Here is a 19788-nt window from a genome sequence, read left to right as displayed (position 1 = left end):
GGTTTAGTGGCGGATTCGAACCCTGCTCTCCTGAGTCCGATGCTCGAACCATTACGCCACGCTGCCTCGCGAGGGTTGCACGAGGGATCCGTCGCACCTGGAGGGGAAGGAACACCAGTGTGCCCATGACTGGGGGCTGGGGGGGCGGCGGCAGGGGGACTGGGTGCTACCATCTCCGGCTTAGCATTTTGGCTGTTTCCGCAGTCCTGTTTCGTTCTCCCCTCGCAGGCCTGTCACCTGCAGAGCTGCCTGTGCAGGCTGGAGGAGAGGATGAGACCCAGGAAGGCCTTTAACCGCCCTCTTCCTGGGAAGCCGGCACCCAGCAATGCACAGAGCAGCTGGTTTAAGTTAGCAGAGGTGGAGTCGCGGGGAGGGAGCTGTTGAGCTAAGGCTTCACCCTGCTGCCACCTGCCGCCCGAGATGGGGAGCAGCAGGTGAGCTCCAGCCCTGATGTGACCCTGGGAGTGCCAGGCCTAGTGGGATTGCTGCCAAGATCCCCTCTGCGATGGGCTGCCTTGTGGGTTTCCAGCTGGCGAAGAGGGGCTTCCAAAGTCAATTCAACTGGGTTAAAGCCGACCAAAAGTCCAGAGGTATCGCTGTTATCATCAAATCAAAGTTTATTGCGTTAGCCAATTGGCCATAGCACATAAAAAAGCATTCAGGCAGAAACCTGCCACAGTTATACAAAATATGTTAGCTACATTTGCTAAACAACAGATATAAAATCATGGTAGATAAAACAAGATATGGTAAAAGCAGTAATAAATCACGTGGCTATGGGTATTTCAGAATATTTAACCATGGGGTTGGCGTCCACCAATAAGTATTTCATACAATCATCTTCCAAGACGATGGATGGGGGAATTAATAGGAAGAGCCTCGGTCTTATTGGGTCGTATAAAGAGCAGTGAAAGAAAAGGTGAATAAAGTCCTCTATCTTTCCCCTGTTGCATGGACAAAGGCGAAGATCAGGAGGAGTGTTGGAAAATATACCCTGTAGGAACGCTGTAGGAATGGAGTGGAAGCCGGCAAGTGTGAAGGCTCTTCTGTTATCAATTTACGATGGGCTGGAAGGTTCGCAGGCTAGGAAGGACTCACAAATTTATCGACAGCCGCACGAGTTGTTACAGCTAGGAAGCGGAAGGGGCGAGCAGAATATGAAATGGAAGAATGGTACAAAGATGTTTGAGATATAGCTATTAATGATAAATTAACATGTGCCATTAAGGCGAGGCGGGGAACATGCAGGAGAAATGATTTTGAGGAGAGAGGGAGGGTGTTTGTAGAATTTGTATTGTCAAAACGGAAAGGGGTCAAACCATGGCAAGAGGTGTTGGAATATTGGGAGGTTGGATAGTTGCAAAGGAATGGTCTCAGTGGTGGTGTGCACATTTTTATTCTTATTTATTTATGATTAATTATTTAATAAAGCAACAGCAACAACAACATCAGTTTGGCAGATTCATGGAGGGTGAGGCTATCGGTTACCCACTGCCTTGCCGAACATCTTCGGGAGAAGCTTAGCTCAGTCGGTTAGAGCATGTCTCTGATAACGCCTGCGAAGGTTTCTGAAATCAAGAAATAACCCTCTCGCAATCTGGGGATCCCAGAAGCAACAGTGGAGGCGATTCCGGGAAATGGCATGTGGTTTAGCTGTGATTCCTGCATTCAGAGGCGGATTTAAGGCAACCCAACTGGTTCCCCCACATTAGGCACCAAACCGAGCGTGGGGAGGATGCAGAACAGAAGGCTAGAGGTTCAATCCCCATATGGGGCAGCTGCATTTTCCTTCATTGCAGGGGGTTGGACTAGATGATCCTCAGGATCCCTTCCTACTCCACAATTTTATGATTCTACGAAAAGGCTATGGAGTAACGACAATGGGCGCAGGGGGTGCTAAATTTTGGGGTCGCTGACATGTGAAAGTCTGTCCCTGCTGCATTGCAGGGGGTTGGATTGGATGACCCTTGGGGGTCTCTTACAACCCTACAATTCTGTGTGCTGGGAAAGATCATAAGGTACAGGTGGGTAGATTCACGGGGGAGAATTCAGTCGTTCTGGTGCTCTGGACCCAAGCCATTTAGGGATTCAAAAGTCGAGTCCAGCGCTCGGAGACACCTGATTTGCTTGCAGAATGTCCCAGGTTCAATCTCCAGGAAGGGCTGGGAATTTCCCCTTCCCCAAGACCCTGGAGAGTCCCTCCCAGTCAGCATGGACAATGCGGGGCTAGACAGAGCCCCAGCGGTTTGACTCGCCCCGTGAGAGCTTCCTGCGTTTCTCATGCTTCAAAATTAACATCATGTCCGCCGGCCGGCCACCGGTAACAGACCTGGCTGCTACATCCCGCGGTGGCTGCAACTTCTGAGAACTCTTGCTCATTTATTTATGTTCCAATTTATTTATTTCCATTTATGAATCATTTCCTATAAAGCCACTCTCCAAAGCCAGCCTCGTCTCAGGCCGTTTAAAAGCAATCTAGCCGGGATGTGACTAAGCGGCTTGACGTGTGGATTACTGGGGGCCAGATCACTTGCCTCGAGGAGAGATCTCAGCTGGCACATCCACTGAGGCTGGGAGGGGAGAGGGAGCTCTTGGGGTCACCAGTTGGACAAGGAAGGAGCAGCTGGATCCAAGACTATGTGCGAAACTGTGAACCTGTATCTTTGGGGAGAGTGCAGCCCCAAAATGGTGGTGCGCTAACCCCAGAAGGAATAATATTCTCCGCCAGCCATATGCTGACGGTTGGCTCACTTTCCTGCTTCTTAAATAACAGCTCCCTGGTTCTGCAGGCCTCTGGTTTGCTTTGCAAGACTTAGTATCTCCTTCATGCTGTTCCTGTTGATATTTGCATGAAAACAGCATTCAGCAGAATTAGTTTTTTGTAGCTGGAGTCAGTCCTGGCCCTCCTAGGCCTGGTGGGAAAAGACCAGCAAGGTAGGGAACAGGTTTTCCGGAACTCGCAGCTAAAGTGGTACAGTGGTGCCCCGCTAGACGAAAATAATTCATCCTGCGAAAATTTTCGTCTAGCGGGTTTTTCGTCTAGCAAAGCGGCAATGACAGCCGCGCTTTCGCTAAACGAAAAAAAAGACGAATTTTTTTCGTCTTGCGAAGTAGCCCCATTGACTTTTTCGTCTTGCGGGGCAGCTTCCGCTAGACGAATGCTGTTCGTCTAGCGAGTTTTTCGTCTAGCGGGGCACCACTGTATCTGTCCCTGAGCTGTGGGCCCTTGCCAGCCTTGCAGTTGTGCTCCAGCAGCTGCCCCTTGGCCTCCCCTCTATCCACAAAGCAGCTGTTGTCGCCCTAGTGCAAGCATTTCCGACTCTATAGAGACTGCGATCTACTCCCAGTATAATAAAACTGGCAATGATCTACCCATTGTCACTGCCCAGGGTTGTTGAGCTTTTTTTGGGAAGGATTGACCAGAGTTGTTGAGCTTTTGGGGGGAATGGTTGCATAAAATCGATCACCAACCAGTCTGCAGCCCTCCCTCCTTTCCCCAGTCGGACTCTGACAAAGGGAAAACTAGCTTTCAAAGCAGGGAAGGAGGCAAGGGGCATTGCGATCGCTCAGGAGAAACACGGCTATCATTTTTATAATTCCCACGATTGACCTGCAGCACATGGCAATCTCTGGCCACCTAGTAGTGGTATTTAACTCCAAATAAGCCAAAATGTATCAAACTAAGCCAAGTATGTGTTGGAAGTGCGAACTGATAGGAGGGCCATTCCGTGAAAAATTAGCCTGATAAGAATGCTAGATGAGCACTGGACTTTGGTGAGGAAGATTCCAAACGTGCAGTCTAACCATTTTTTTAAAAGCTAAAGACAAAAGAAGTTTATTTTATGGACCTTCTTTTCAAAAGTCCACCCACGTAGTCTTCACAGAAGTGTTCAAGTTAAAAGTTTTCTGATGATTGTCCCACCCGTGACAGCATTTTTTCCTTAATTTTGTATCGTTAAATTTCTTAAACTTAATTCCTGATTGCATAGTTGTAACCAATAAACATTGATTTAAACAGATATGCTGAGTTTATCATTGATTCACCTCCCAACTCACAGAGTTTTTCCATAAATCAAACTTATCTCAAGCTCCATGTCCTTTTTTTGTCCCACCCGTGACAACACTTTTAACATTTAATAAAATTGTCAAAAATATCCGTAAAAATAATAATAAATTAGTAAAATGTTCAGTATCTTATTAAGAACATAGTTTAAATTTTGGTTGTTAATTTTTATGTATATTTACATTGTTACACATGTGCGAATACCAAAAAACATGGTCAAAGTGTCCCACCCGTGACAATGGAATGGCCCAGAAGGAACATTCTTTCCTATGTGGTGGCCTTGCAGAAAAGAAAAAAGAAAAAACCAAGGGCTGTTGGGAAATGATATGTTAATGAGATGAAAAAGATGTTTAAGTTGATGATTCCCAAGAAAACCCAAATCTTTTCTTTTAGGAATTATAGATAATGATGTTCCAAAAGAGCTGGTTAACTTATTTATGTATACAACGACAGCAGCACAAATGTTGTATGCCCAAAGATAGAAAGGAGACTCTTGGAAGGTCTGGCTCTTGGAAATGATGGAGGTTGTGGAACTGTCAAGAGTAGCAGAGTTTAGAGACCCAAATGGCGATAAATTCCTAGAGGACTGGAGACCTTTTATTGAGTATTTAAAGAGCTATTATAGCAAGATGAAAACACGAGCAGGACTTGAAATATGAGCAACAGTGTGAATCGTTAAGACAAATAGGTTAATTTGAATATAGAGTAAATATAAGAGTAAGTAAATTTAAGAGTAAATATGGAAACCATGGAAGGGGAGGAAGGGAAGTCAATTGATAAAGTCACTTTTGGTCTATGTTATACACACACACACACACACCCCTCTTATTTTTCCGTCTATAAGACGCCCCCACATATAAGACTATTTTTGGGAACTCCGACTTGAGAAAATGGGGGGAATATACTATCCATGTATAAAACGAGCACAGATTTTGAACATTATTTTAAACATAGTCATATACATGGAAAAGTACGGTGTGTATATATATATATAATTTTTTTTAAAAAAAATGGGGGTACCGTTTTGGGCCCGTAGTGCAAGGGTGAGTAGATCGTGGCCGGTCCAGAGAAGAAGGGGGGGCCCTTTGTTCTCTGTCTCTCTCATACACAATGGAGACGACCCCCCCCCCCGACTCCATGTTCCTCTCTGTGTGTTGCAGCATCACCCCCAAGGATCTGAAGGCCATGTTGCCCCAGGCCAACTACCGCGTGCCTAACATGAGATTCCTCCGGGACAAGCTTCTGGTAAGGAAACCGCTCTCCTCGTTTTTCCTTCTCACAATGGACCTCAGAAGAGGAAAGCTCTCGGCAATGAGGGGGTCTGCTAAAAAAACAAAGGAAGCTGATGGAGAAAGTCAGGAATGCTTGGGGATATTCCAAACCACAATGACAGGAGCTCAGCTGGGATCGGGAAAGGCCAAGAGGATGCCAGCATGCCTAATGAGCCGAGTCGAGGAAGCTTTTAGGCAGAAGAAGACCTCCTTCTGAAAACGGAAGTCTGGTTTAAATAAGGAGAGCAAAAAGGGAACACAAACATTGGTAAAAAGTAATTGCACTGGGCATGTGTCTCCCGAGAGGGCAGGACGAGCAGCACTCACAGTGTTGGGATCGGGGCCAGTAACATTGGGCTCCACTCCTCCCGGGGGCTGACTCTGAGCATTTAGCCAACCTAAAAGGCTCCAGCATTACATTACCTGAGATGCAAGGACTGGGCGGGGGGCTTGGGGGTTTGATCTGTGCACAGTCAAAGCAAGCCTTATTAACCCTTTCCCCTTTTGTCCTTTTCCCACGCAGGAGGTCGAAGTCCGGAATGAAATCACCTTCAGCCACTTCGCACACTTCTATAAAAACCTGATGTTTGATGCTCAGAAATCGGTAAGGACATTTGGGGCGCTCTGTTTTTACTTCCGTTGAGCTGCTGTAGAGTTTTTATTGGCCAGCTTTTAAAAAGAGAGTAAAAGTTCTTTTTTGGGGTGGTTCCTTTTCTTGTGATAGTTGCAGGGTTTTCTCACACTTTTTAGAAAGCCAGCCTGAGAAAGTAATAAAAATAATTTATTTATACCCCACCCATTCAGCTGAGTTTCCCCAGCCACTCTGGAAGGCTCCCAACTGAATATTAAAAACACAATACAGCATTAAACATCAAAAACTTCCCTAAACAGGGCTGCCTTCAGATGTCTTCTAAAAGTCAGGTAGTTGTTTTTTCCTTTGACATCTGGTGGGAGGGCGTTCCACAGGGCGGGTGCCACCACCAAGAAGGCCCTCTGCCTGGTTCTCTGTAACTTACCTTCTCGCAGGGAGGGAACTGCCACTGAGAATGCCAACTGGTCACTGAAGGGTGGGGTGCACACACTTTAGGGATCAACCAGCTGGTCAGTGGTCAGGGCCATGGACTGCTCCGCAAGGGTTGGGGGGCATGGGTTGGAAAGCGGCTGGAATTTGGGAGTTCCAGAAGTTTTTTTATATGGATTTTTCATGGATAGCTCAGCTGGTAATTTGGATGTTGTGGGTTTGAGCCCCACATTGGGTAAAAAGATTCCTGCATGGCAGGGGGTTGGACTAGATGACACTCGGTGTCCCTTGCAGCACTCCCAGTATACCTGAAGGAGCGTCTCCACCCCCATCGTCCAGCTCTGAGGGCCTTCTGGCAGTTCCCTCTCTGCGAGAAGTGAGGTTACAGGGAACCAGGCAGAGGGCCTTCTTGGTGGTGGCGCCCTCCCATCAGATATCAAGGAAATAAACAACTGTCTGACTTTTAGAAGACATCTGAAGGCAGCCTGTTTAGGGAAGTTTTTAATGTCTGATCTTTTATCATGTTTTTAATATTCTGCTGGGAGCTGCCCAGAGTGGCTGGGAAAACCCAGCTGGATGGGCGGGGTATAAATAATAAAAAATATTATTATTATTATTATTATTATTATTAGTAGTAGTAGTAGTAGTAGTATTGAAAGTGAATTCAGAATTCAGTCACCAAACGGTGCACCTGAAATTTAGGAATGTTGTTATGTTTAGGATAGGCTATATATACCGTGTTTCTCCTAAAATAAGACACCGTCTTATATTTTTTTTTGCTCAAAAAAACACAGTATGGCTTATTTTCAGGGGATGTCTTATTTTAACCGCGTTGCATCGGTACGCTGCATAGCCACGCCTCCCCAGGCTGTTTTAATGGGAGGTACCACGTCACTATGGCTTATTTTCGGTGTATGGCTTATTTTTGGGGAACGGCTTATATTTCGCAAATGCATAGAAATCCTGCTATGGCTTATTTTATGGCCATGTCTTATTTTAGGAGAAACAGGGTAGATATCTAGCACACCGCGGTAATATTCTTTGGGATGAAGTGCAATGAATGAGAGGGCAGGGGGCTTGAACTGAGGCATCGATACAGAGTGCAGAAAGAGCACGGTCCTCTTGTGTCCAGCAGAGTCAGGCATTGCTCTCTTGAGGGGGCGACACTTGAGTGACTTCCCCCTAAAGTCCTCATAGCCCCCTCAGCCTCAGAGATGCGGCCAGTATGCATATCGTTTTCTTCGTTCAGCTCCGTATTCCTTCGCTCATGCAAAACTACTTGGCCAAAACAGCTCCCTTTCACACCTTTTGCCGTTAACTGGGGTGTTGCTTAAAAATCTGTCCTTACAGCGTTAACCGACCGTCGGTCCTCGGTCTTGGTTAAAGTTTGCCGCCATGTCCTCCTTTCATGCATTGTCTGAATTTGAAATGTCAAAGAAAAACAACATATAAACGTTTCCAGCCTTGCCCGTGTCCTGATGGCATTGCCAATCGATGTGTCGCTTCTTTGTGTTTCAGATCATTGAGCAGCTGGAGTTGTCCTTCCCCTTACGGTAAGTAAGAACCCCCCCGATTTCTCACTTCCTGTCTCCTGGCCTGAGTCTTCATGTGTTCGTTGAAACAAAAAGAGCAGCACAGATCAGGAAGGGTGCTGGCAGGTTTGATGAGCTGCCTCCCCTCCCGCCAACCGGGTGCCTGCCAGATTTTCTGGACTATAACTCCCAACAAACACAGCATCGTAGGTCCATGCTGCCTGAGGCTGGTGGGGCACCGGGTTGGAGAAGGCTGTTAGAAAGAAGCTGGAAAGATGATAAAGCTTCTTTGAAACACAAGATTTGGATAAAACCAAGGGCAGTCCCTTCCTGGGACGCCACATTTAAATTCTTCCCTGGTCTCCTTGCTGGCCCTTGTTCAGTCATTCAGTCGTGTCCGTCTCTTCATGACCCCATGGACCAGAGCATGCCAGGCACGCCTATCCTTCACTGCCTCTCGCAGTTTGGCCAAACTCATGCCAGTCGCTTCGAGAACACTGTCCAACCATCTCGTCCTCTGTCGTCCCCTTCTCCTTGTGCCCTCCATCTTTCCCAACATCAGGGTCTTTTCCAGGGAGTCTTCTCTTCTCATGAGGTGGCCAAAGTCTTGGAGCCTCAACTTCAGGATCTGCCCTTCCAGTGAGCACTCAGGGCTGATTTCTTTAAGGATGGATAAGTTTGATCTTTTTGCAGTCCATGGGACTCTCAAGAGTCTCCTCCAGCTCCAGAATTGCTAGTAGGACCAATTTGGCCAGTTAGCCCTGGTGATCATTTGATGTCTACTGACTGGGTTCCCCTCCCCCCATGACCTCTGAATTTTTGAATTTTATTGATATTGATACTGCATTTTATGTTGTATTTGATGCTGTTTTTAAGTCGCATTTTAATCAATGTTTTATATTTGCTATTAGCCACCTTGAGCCCAGTTTTTAAACCGGGAAAGGCGGGGTATAAATAAAAACTTCTTCTTCTTCTTCTTCTTATTATTATTATTTATTAGTCCTTCCAGCCCAGGATCCACTTTCCCAAAGTGGTTACCCAGAAACGTGAGTGCAACAGCAGCACTCCCCTTGTGAGTCCCAGTAACCGGTATTTGGTGGTATACTGCTTCTGCACAAGGAGGTTCTATATATGGCCAAGAGTAACCTAACCTCAAGGGATTTGTCTAATTTTCTGGAAAGCCATCTAAGATAAATGCATGGGTTCCAAAGGCAGGCCAAAGGAACTGGGTATAATGTCCTGGAAAGCTACTGCCTGGGTCCCTCTGCTCTAGTTTTCTCGTCTTAGGAAAAGGCACAGACTTCACAAAATGTCCTGTGCGTGGGTTTTGGTTTTTTTTGTGGCTGGGTTTATGGGCCACCGGCAGGTGGATTTTTGTGGCCACTCTCTTTCTCTCTCCGACTCTTTCCCTAGCAACGTGGACCGGCCAGAACTCTGCCAGATCACGCTGTACGACTTCCAGAAGTTCCTGCAATACGACCAGAAGGTATTTGCAAAGAGAGAGGGGCGCTTAGTTAATTCTGCGGAGGAAGGTTGGGCTTGGGAGAGCCCCTCTGCTGCTCTGAGTAGCACGGCAGAGAAAGATCCGCTTGTTGTCCCGTGAAAGTAGCGCATTAACCGGCTTTCCTTGGTAACTGACAGCCAGCGGGTAGGACATTGGAGACCTTTTTGGAGCCGGCAGCAAATCAACCAACCGCTTGGTGGTCTTGCACTGTGAAAGCTGCAGACATCATGGCGAGGCTGTTGGTGTGAAATATAGTCCCAAACAGCTGCAGTGGCCCCCGATTGGAGATGGCTGCGCTCTACCAGTTGGGTCCTCTCTGTTGCCTTGCAATGAGGGTTGGATTTCTCCAGTTAAAGCAATCACAGGAATTGTTTTCAGCCTGGAGAGATTGAACCCAGAGTCCGTCTGTCTGTCCCTCTGACGAGCTCTGATGTAGTTCTTACATACCTTTTTAATTACTATTTTTCATAGTTATTGTCAGCACCTTCCCCGGTACTGCTCATGAGTAACGACAGAGCCTCTTTTGAAAACTAAAGCTAGTTATTAAGCTTTGCTATTTACAAGCGGAGATAGTCAAAAACATGACCGTTCAATCACTATCAGAATCCAGAAGTACATTCCTTCGGCTTCCTGCCCAACACCAAATTTTCGGCACCCTGAAACGATGTCTCCTGGGTCCTCTAGCCCCCCCCCCCCCCCTGCGCGGTGCCTGTGTCGGAAGCTGTGAGCTTGTGTGCAATCTTGTCTGGCTGGTGGTGCTGGGTCTTTCAGCAGTGTCACAGAGCCCTTGCTCCGCTCCCTTGCTTGGAGACAATTCCTGTGATAAGCTGGAGGAGGAGGAGGAAGAGGAGGAATCCGTCTGCAAAAGGGGCTCGGGTTCCCTATAGCTTAGTGAGCTTTCTTCCCTTGAAGAGCAGCTCTCCCTGTCCCTGCTCCTGAGCAGGGCTTCCTCTCTCCCTCTCCTCACGAGGAGCCAGGCTACTCCTGACAGTTATTTATTGACATTTATTCAAAGACGTACAGAAATACAGTACATACCCATTGCAAAGCATCTTTTTTATAATATACTGAAATTAAGCAGCTACTTAATATAAGAAAGAGCAAGGGCAGAAAGGAGAGAAAGAAATACCTAGAGAGAGAAAGAGAAGAGAGAAAAGGAATAAATATGGATAAAAAAGGCTGTCTTTTCCAGCTCTCTGTTCTGCAGCCAGATAACAGCCAACCATTTTATCTTCTATAAACTAGTATATTTTTCAATCTTCAGATCCAGGTTTTACAAGTTCGTTTTCTCTTTCACGCGAAAAACGTTACTGAGCATTTGTTAATTTCTTACGGACTTTTTGCGTGAAAGGGCGGCTTCTTACTTACAACCCTCCCCCCCCCTCCAGGAGCCGTGGGCAAGTGACATTGCCAAAGTCCGGGAGTTCATGTGCAACTACCTCCGGGATCCCTTCAGCGACATGGCGGAGCCCTTCTTCCAGCTGGACGAGGTGCGTGGCACGGGGCCCCCAGGCACCCTCTCCTCCCCTCCTCACCCTGTGGGGCACCAGACGTCAGCTCTCCATAGAGCACGCCCTGCCAGCTTCCATTCTGTGGACGCAACCACAGAAAGCGCACTTCAGTGTATTCCAATTAACTCCAACCCATTGCAGCTTGGATCTCGAGCTTCCATGAGCTGAGCACAGCTCACAGGAGAACCCCATGGAAGGAGCAGCAACTTTAACCGATCTGCTGTTCTCCTCGCAACCCTCTGCAAAGGGTTGTGGGACTACAAGGAAAGGGGCACAGGGAGCTGCAGGGAGACTTGGCAAACATTCCCCTCCCTCCCCTTAACCTCCAGTGGGAGGCAGTTCTCCTTTCGAGCAGAAGGAGCCAACTCTTGGAATTTAACAGCCTAATTGGAATTTCACTCTTGTGTTCGCAAGCCATATAACCCCGGTCCTGAAATACCTAGATTGGCTCCCAGTACGTTTCCGAGCCCAATTCAAAGTGTTGCTGCTGACCTTGAAAGCCCTAAACGGCCTTGGTCCAGTATACCTGAAGGAGCGTCTCCACCCTCATCATTCTGCCCGGACACTTGAGATCCAGCTCCGAGGGCCTTCTGCTGGTTCCCTCCCTGCGAGAAGTGAGGTTACAGGGAACCAGGCAGAGGGCCTTCTCGGTGGTGGCACCCGCCCTGTTGAACGCCCTTCCATCAGATGTCAAGGAAACAAACAACTCTCTGACTTTTAGAAGACATCTGAAGGCAGCCCTGTTTAGGGAAGTCTCTAATGTCTGATGTTGTTGCTATTTTATTATTATTGTTATCATTAATTGGGAGCCGCAATATTATTATTACTGGAAAGAAGGACTCGTGTAAATGGGGTCCCTGCACCTGACCCAAGCCAGACCACATCTGCAGCGCTCACCTAATTCTGAGAGTCCTTATCCCATTCCCCAGCTGACCTCTAACTAGTTTCTCCCTCCCCTCGGCTCCCCGCAGTTCCTGACGTTCCTGTTCTCCAAAGAAAACATGGCCATGGACTCCAGGTTCGACCGAGTGGTGCCGGAAGAAATGAACTACCCCTTGACTCAGTACTGGATCTCGTCCTCCCATAACACGTAAGAGCATCCCTGGGCAACGGGGTCATTTGCTCGGGGGGGTGGGGGGCAGCCTCAGTTGTGTTAAAGCAAGGCTGCTGGGTCGAAGCACCAGAACTTCTGAACCAGTGGCGTAGCAAGGTGGGGGCGCTGAGAGCGGCATGCCCCCAGTTCCAGCCTGGAGGGGGTGGTGACACTCTGCACCACCACCACCCCCGCAACTCCCAAGCCGCCGCCTGGCACCACTTCCGTGCGGCAGCTGCTTGCACGCTGCAGCCTTACGAGTTGCCGCACAGGCAGCCACCGCACGGACGGGGTGCCATTCGCACCTGGCATCCGGGACGGACTGCGCATGTGCGCACTTGCGCAGCCCGGCAGCCCGGACGGACTGTGCTCCATAGCACACATGCATCGTGACATCACAACGCACGCGCGCTATGGAGCTGCACCCCGCAAAGCGGCTCCGTACGCCACTGTTCTGAACCCCAACCCAGCTACAATGGCACAGCCAGTAGGGCCCCTGTGTCTTACAAGGGAACAATGGAATCACAGAATTGTACAGCTGGAAGGGACCCCCAAGGGTCATCTAGTTCAACCCCCTGCAATGCAGGAATCACAGCTTTAAAAAAATCCCTGACAGATGGCCATCCAACCTCTGTTTAAAAACCTCCAATGAAGGAGAGTCCAGCACCTTCACAGGGAGTCCGTTCCACTGCTGAACATCTCTTACCCTCAGAAAGTAATTTCTGATATTTAGTCGGAATCTCCTTTCTTGTCCTTTGAATCCCCTGTGGAGCAGCAGAAAACAAGCTTGCTCCCTCTCCCATGTGACAGCCCTTGAGATATTTGAAGAGGGCTGTCAAGCCACCTGTCCATCTCCTCGTCTCTGGGCTTAAAACATATTCAAAATTAAGTCACGTTGAATGAACTGGAGCCCATCCCTGGGAACTGGGCCTAGCAGTGCAGCCTTTTGCCACATCCTCAAATCCACGGAGATGCTCTGCTGAAGTAGTCCCATGGATGGAATTGCTGGATGAGAAGGGGTGGGCTTTTCCCAATCAATGCTACCCCACCAGTTTGATCTCAGCTGGATTGTTTTGTCTCCTGCTGTGGGTCTGGGTCACCTGGCTCTGTGCATCGCCCAGTTGCTCGTAGCATTCAGGATATTTTGCAAGCCACGAGCCTTGCAGGAAGTGAAACCCCAGCCCCCCAGCCCCATCTCCAGGATTCTCACAGGTGTCTCTGCCAGTGTGGTGGAGTGGTTAAGAGCGGTAGACTCGTAATCTGGGGAACCGGGTTCGCATCTCCTCTCCTCCACATGCAGCTGCTGGCAGACCTTGGGCTAGTCACACTTCTCTGAAGACTCTCAGCCCCACTCACCTCACGGAGTGTTTGTTGTGGGGGAGGAGGGGAAAGGAGAATGTGAGCCGCATAGAGACTCCTTCAGGTAGTGATAAAGCAGGATATCAAATCCAAACTCTTCTTCTTCTTCTTACAGGTATCTCACGGGGGACCAGTTCTCCAGCGAATCCTCTCTGGAAGCCTATTCCCGCTGCCTCCGGATGGGGTGCCGCTGCATAGAATGTGAGTCTGACTTTCGGGGTTCTTGGCCCAGTTTGGCTTCTGGATGCCCCCCCCTGGAAACCACAAGTTGGGAGAGTTGCTCTTGGGCTCGAATCCTGATTGTGGGTTCCCAGTTGCAGGTACTTGGTTGGCCACTGCAAGAACAGGATGCTGGACTCGACAAACCGGTGGCCTGATCCTGCAGGCTCTTATGTTCTTAATTTGTTATTTATTTGGAGCATTTGTACCCCACATTTCGGCCAAGCGGGATCCCAGAGCGCCTTGCATAGAGTCAATTAAAACAAGACAATTTGCACATCTCAGCCGGTGGCTCATAGCACTGGCTTTCTGTGCTGTGTTATCTTTCCATCTCGTAGCTCAGAAGCAAGCAGACTGGATTTAATCTTAGCCAGGCCTGAAACCTGCTACAGCCTAGGAAGTTAGGCTGTTAAGTGAGCGCTCTCCTGAGCATGCACAGAGTTCTTTTCTGGACGCACTGACTAACCTCAGCTCACTCCCTCATATCTGATACTAAAGGGCAGAGATTCCAGCAGGATTCAGATGTGCCTTTCTGCTCTTTGCCAAAAAAGGAGAGAGAGACAAACAGATGCCTTAAGTGTGTGTGCGTGTGTGTGTGTGCACATTTGTGTGAGTATGTGCCTGTAGCAAAGGGCCGGGCAATCTACAGGTGAAACTCAAAAAATTAGAATATTGTGGAAAAGTCCATTTATGTAAGCAATTGTTTTCATTAGCTACTGGAGTTTAATATATGAGATAGACTCATGACATGCAAAGCGAGATATGTCAAGCCTTTGCTTGTTATAATTGTGATGATTATGGCGTACAGCTGATGAAAACCCCAAAGTTGAAATTGTTAAATTGGGGTTCTCATCAGCTGTACGTCATAATCATCACAATTATAACAAATAAAGGCATGACATATCTCGCTTTGCATGTCATGAGTCTATCTCATATATTAGTTTCACCTTTTAAGTTGAATTACTGAAAGAAATTGACCTTTCCACGATATTCTAATTTTTCGAGTCTCACCTGTACATAACGGTTATTACTTGATTGAAGAAATCCTGGCCAATGAATTGAGTGAATTGGGAAGTCAATCAAATAATTAATTGATTAAGTTTTGCATCTGAGTATAGACCAGCCTTCTCCAACCTGGTGCCCACCAGAAATTTTGGACTACAGTGATGAGAATTGTAGTCCAAAACCTCTGGCGGGCACCAGGTTGAAGAAGGCTGGTATCCATAAAAAATCTGCAGCAAGAAGCATTGAAAGGGGGAAGCTTCTTTTAAGATGACACCGGCCACCTGCAGTTATTAATAAGCACTGGTGTTAAAGACAAATATATATACGGTAAAACCTTCCTGGTTAATGAAAAAAGAAATTCCATCTTAATGAAAAGGGCAATTAATCTACTGACTAATTCAGAACCAAACCCTCTCCACCCACAGTGGACTGTTGGGACGGTCCGGATGATCTGCCCATCATCTACCACGGCCATACGCTCACCTCCAAAATCAAATTCTTGGACGTGCTGCACACCATCAAGGAACACGCTTTCGTCACCTCCGAGTAAGTGATACTCCCCGTCCTCTCAGCCCTTTCCTCTGCCTTCTGTTTCCTAAGAGAGGGGGGTGTTTGGTGCCTGCTCCCCGTGACTCCGTGAAAATTTGCTTGTGCGAAACTATTTCCCGGGAGATCGGGGAAAATTGGAATCGGTGATGAAACCCTGGAGAGTATTTTTCGCTGATCTAAAGGCGTATCCCAAAAGAAGCTTCCTGTGTCGTGTTGCTTGCCGAAACTCAGCAATGCAGGTGTCTCAGAAACGCAGGGGCTTTCCTCTTGTGCCATCGGAGCAATTGTGTGGTGTGTGTTCGGCTTGCGAACCCGTGAAACCGCCTGACGTTGCCTCAGGCCGTTGGATTGGGGCAGGGACCTGTCCTCTCGCTCTCTGTGTAGCACGAGGTACGGGGACAGGGCTGTGCCGATGATGGCAAGTTGCAGGTGTCTCGGGGTGCACCTGGCTGAGGCCACCTGCCTTTCCCCTAGGTTCCCCGTCATCCTCTCCATCGAGGACCACTGCAGCATCGTGCAGCAGAGGAACATGGCCGCGCACTTCAAGAAGGTCTTTGGGGACATGCTGCTTACCAAACCGGTGGACGTCAACGCAGACCAGCTGCCCTCACCTGCCCAGCTCAAGAAGAAGATCCTCATCAAGGTAGCGGGACTCTTGTTGTTGTTGTTTAGTCGTGTCCAACTCTTCATGACCCCATGGACCAGAGCACGCCAGGCACCCCTATCCTCCACTGCCTCCCGCAGTTTGGTCAGACTCATGCCAGTCGCTTCGAGAACACTGTCCAACCATCTCATCCTCTGTCGTCCCCTTCTCCATGTGCCCTCCATCAGGGTCTTTTCTAGGGAGTCTTCTCTTCTCATGAGGTGGCCAAAATTTTGGAGCCTCAACTTCAGAATCTGTCCTTCCAATGAGCACTCAGGTCTGATCTCCTTAAAAATGGATAGGTTTGATCTTCTTGCAGTACATGGGACTCTCAAGAGTCTCCTCCAGCACCATCATTCAAAAGCATCAATTCTTTGGCAATCAGTCTTCTTTATGGTCCAGTTCTCACTTCCATACATTACTACTGGGAAAACCATAGCTTTAACTATATGGACCTGTGTAAGCAAGGTGATGTCTTTGCTTTTTAAGATGCTGTCTAGGTTTGTCGTTGCTTTTTTCCCAAGAAGCAGGCGTCTTCTAATTTCGTGACTGGTGTCACCATCTGCAGTGATCATGGAACCCAAGAAAGTAAAATCTCTCACTGCCTCTGTCAGGAAACCCCCCTCCCCACGGCTGGTAGCATCCCAGGACCATTTGCAGTACAGGGAACCACCCTCTTTGTTCACCAGTTCGTCATCCCCCTCCTCAGGAGGAAGCGATCATTCCTCCAGTGGGGAGGGGGAGTTGGAGACAGGAAGTCGGCGCAGGGGCTGTGAAGGGATTGCAGAGCCTGAGCACCAAGGGGGAAGCGGGGAACAGGGACAGCTTCCCGCACCCCAAGTTCGCAGACAGGAAAGACGTGGAAGGGGGAGGCGGGGGTTTAGAATCCCGCGCCTTTTTTGCTGGACCAAGAACCGGAAGGGTTCATTCCCGGACTCTGCGGAGGGATGAGATGGACGTTTGAACTTTTGTTGTTGTTGTTCAGTTGTTCAGTCGTGTCCGACTCTTCGTGACCCCATGGACCAGAGCACGCCAGGCACGCCTATCGTTCACTGCCTCTCGCAGTTTGGCCAAACTCATGTTAGTAGCTTCGAGAACACTGTCCAACCATCTCATCCTCTGTCGTCCCCTTCTCCTTGTGCCCTCCATCTTTCCCAACATCAGGGTCTTTTACAGGGAGTCTTCTCTTCTCATGAGGTGGCCAAAGTACTGGAGCCTCAACTTCAGGATCTGTCCTTCCAGTGAGCACCCAGGGCTGATTTCCTTGAGAATGGATAGGTTTGATCTTCTTGCAGTCCGTGGGACTCTCAAGAGTCTCCTCCAGCACCATAATTCAAAAGCATCAATTCTTTGGCGATCAGCCTTCTTTATGGTCCAGCTCTCACTTCCGTACATTACTACTGGGAAAACCATAGCTTTAACTATACGGACCTTTGTCGGCAAGGTGATGTCTTTGCTTTTGAAGATGCTGTCTAGGTTTGTCATTGCTTTTCTCCCAAGAAGCAGGCGTCTTCTAATTTCGTGACTGCTGTCACCATCTGCAGTGATCATGGAACCCAAGAAAGTGAAATCTCTCACTGCCTCCATTTCTTCCCCTTCTATTTGCCAGGAGGTGATGGGACCAGTGGCCATGATCTTAGTTTTTTTGATGTTGAGCTTCAGACCACATTTTGCGCTCTCCTCTTTCACCCTCATTAAAAGGTTCTTTAAATCCTCCTCACTTTCTGCCATCAGAGTTGTGTCATCAGCGTATCTGAGGTTGTTGATATTTCTTCCGGCAATCTTAAGTGGGACTCTTACCTGGCCCTTATTCCGAGCTGAAGCCTTAGTTCATCTAGCTCACGATTGTCCTCTCTCTCTCTCTCTCTCTGTGCATGCAAGGCAGATGTTCTGCCCTCACCTACGGCCCTTCCTGAAGAAATGCCTTGTATTCTCCATCGCCTCCCCATACCCTGACGTTCCCCACAAATCAAATGACATTGCACATCGTTCAGGCCATGTTACCTAAGTTTCCTCTCCTTCCTCGTGGCGGTGTTGCTGGCACCCGCCGTGTCTCAAGAGACAATAGAGTGTGCCTCCAGGGGTGAAGTCAAACCACTGGGTTAGGAGCACCGGAGTGGCCTCCCCGGGGTGCAAGCCTGGGCAGTGTGCATGGAGGACCTGGGCTGCCCAGGTGACAAGCTTGTCTGTTGGGGCTGCCGGAAGGAGACATACAAGGCCCCATCCAATCGTCTTAGGGACTCCACTCCAGATTTGTGCAGGGCTTCTACCTTTTCTCCTGAACGCATCCCACAAGCTAGCAGAGGTTTAGGATCAGACTTCTCTTACATTGTTGTTGTTCAGTCATTCAGTCGTGTCCGACTCTTTGTGACCCCATGGACCAGAGCACGCCAGGCACTCCTATCCTTCACTGCCTCTCGCAGTTTGGCCAAACTCATGTTAGTAGCTTCGAGAACACTGTCCAACCACCTCATCCTCTGCCGTCCCCTTCTCCTTGTGCCCTCCATCTTTCCCAACATCAGGGTCTTTCCCAGGGAGTCTTCTCTTCTCATGAGGTGGCCAAAGTACTGGAGTCTCAGCTTCAGGATCTGTCCTTCTAGTGAGTATTCAGGGCTGATTTCCTTCAGAATGGATAGGTTTGATCTTCTTGCAGTCCGTGGGACTCTCAAGAGTCTCCTCCAGCACCAGAATTCAAAAGCATCAATTCTTCGGCGATCAGTCTTCTTTATGGTCCAGCTCTCACTTCTCTTCTCTCTTCTCTCACTTCTCTCACTTCTCTTAGATTGATGAGCCCCAATAATACATTATACATCTAAGACCCTCATGTTCCTTGCTAGCAGCTAAACCATGTACTTTCTGCTTGTGGTTCATGCCAGAGCAGCCTTTTCCCGCACAGTATGAGGAGCCAATTTCTTTTTAAAAAAACCATTCATTGTGCTTGCCATTTGCCCTTCCTCCAAGAATCTCAGGGTGGCATCTTCACAGCACAGCAAAGATGCAAAGAAGGTTAGCCTAAGATTCGCACCTTGCTCTTCCTCCTCTCCCTCTGGCATCCTTTTGAATGCCCAGGCCAGCCTTGGCCAACCTGATGCCCTCCATATGTTTTGGACTGGAGCTGCCCTCAGCCCCAGCCAACATCTGGAGCTCGAAATCATCTGGAAGGCACCAGGTTGGTGAAGGCCGGTCTAGTAATAACTCAGCTGGTAGAACATGAGATTCTTAATCTCAGGGTTGTGGGTTCAAGCACCACCTTGGGCAAAAGATTCCTGCGTTGCAAGGGGTTGGACTAGATGATCCTCGGGGTCCCTTCCAACTCTACAACTCTGTGATTCTGTCATTTTCTTCCAGCACAAGAAGCTGGTCGAAGGGAACCTCTACGAGGAGGTCTCCTTGGCCAGCTACTCCGAGAACGACATCAGCAACTCCATCAAGAACGGCATCCTTTATCTCGAGGACCCCATTGACCACGTGAGGCTCTTGCTTTCTCCCTCGCCTCGTGTCCCACCCCCACCCACCCCTCCGTTGCTCTGACACTGTTTCCCCCTCCCTTCCGGCAGACGTGGAGCCCACACTACTTTGTTCTGACCAGCAACAAGATCTATTACTCCGAGGAAACCTCCCGCTACCAGTCCAACGAGGACGAGGAGGAGACGGAGCAGAAAGAGGTGTGTTCCTGGAGCGTTGCAGAGGCACTTGGCTGTGAAGGAGGCAGTGGGGCACTCCCACTTGAACTGTGGCGGGGAGTTCCGCAGTTTATGCATTTCTATGTGTCCTGAACCTTCCAATGTTCAGCTTTGTTGCCTATGAGTTCTAGTGTGCCTGAGCTTGGGGCAACCCAGCCAGATGGGCGGGGGTAATAATAATATTAATTAATTAATTAAATTAATTAAACTGTAGGACTCTTTATTTTTAGGGTTTTTTCCTGACAGTCACAGTCTGTTCCTGTTTCATACGGGTGACACAAACTGTCCTGCCCCCACCCCCCAATGTTTGTTTTTATTTTTATTTTTATTTTTTG

The 19788-nt window shown here is 48.6% G+C and overlaps 1 protein-coding gene across 1 annotated transcript in view; it reads left to right on the top strand.

Moving 5' to 3' along the window:
* The window catches only part of LOC117050346 (1-phosphatidylinositol 4,5-bisphosphate phosphodiesterase gamma-1-like), an 84299-nt gene that overhangs the window by 34584 nt on the left and 29927 nt on the right, over positions 1–19788 (top strand). The window contains exons 4-14 of the mRNA XM_033155957.1: positions 5224–5308; positions 5858–5938; positions 7874–7908; positions 9301–9373; positions 10780–10881; positions 11874–11992; positions 13470–13555; positions 15004–15124; positions 15602–15770; positions 19119–19238; positions 19328–19435. Of these exons, the coding sequence (XP_033011848.1) occupies positions 5224–5308; positions 5858–5938; positions 7874–7908; positions 9301–9373; positions 10780–10881; positions 11874–11992; positions 13470–13555; positions 15004–15124; positions 15602–15770; positions 19119–19238; positions 19328–19435 (1099 nt within the window). The remainder of the gene's footprint in view (positions 1–5223; positions 5309–5857; positions 5939–7873; positions 7909–9300; positions 9374–10779; positions 10882–11873; positions 11993–13469; positions 13556–15003; positions 15125–15601; positions 15771–19118; positions 19239–19327; positions 19436–19788) is intronic.

This window comes from Lacerta agilis, chromosome 7 (assembly GCF_009819535.1).
Source record: "Lacerta agilis isolate rLacAgi1 chromosome 7, rLacAgi1.pri, whole genome shotgun sequence".
NCBI lineage: Eukaryota > Metazoa > Chordata > Lepidosauria > Squamata > Lacertidae > Lacerta > Lacerta agilis.
Note: the sequence above shows the minus strand (reverse complement) of the source record. Positions and strands in the feature narration are given on the sequence as shown.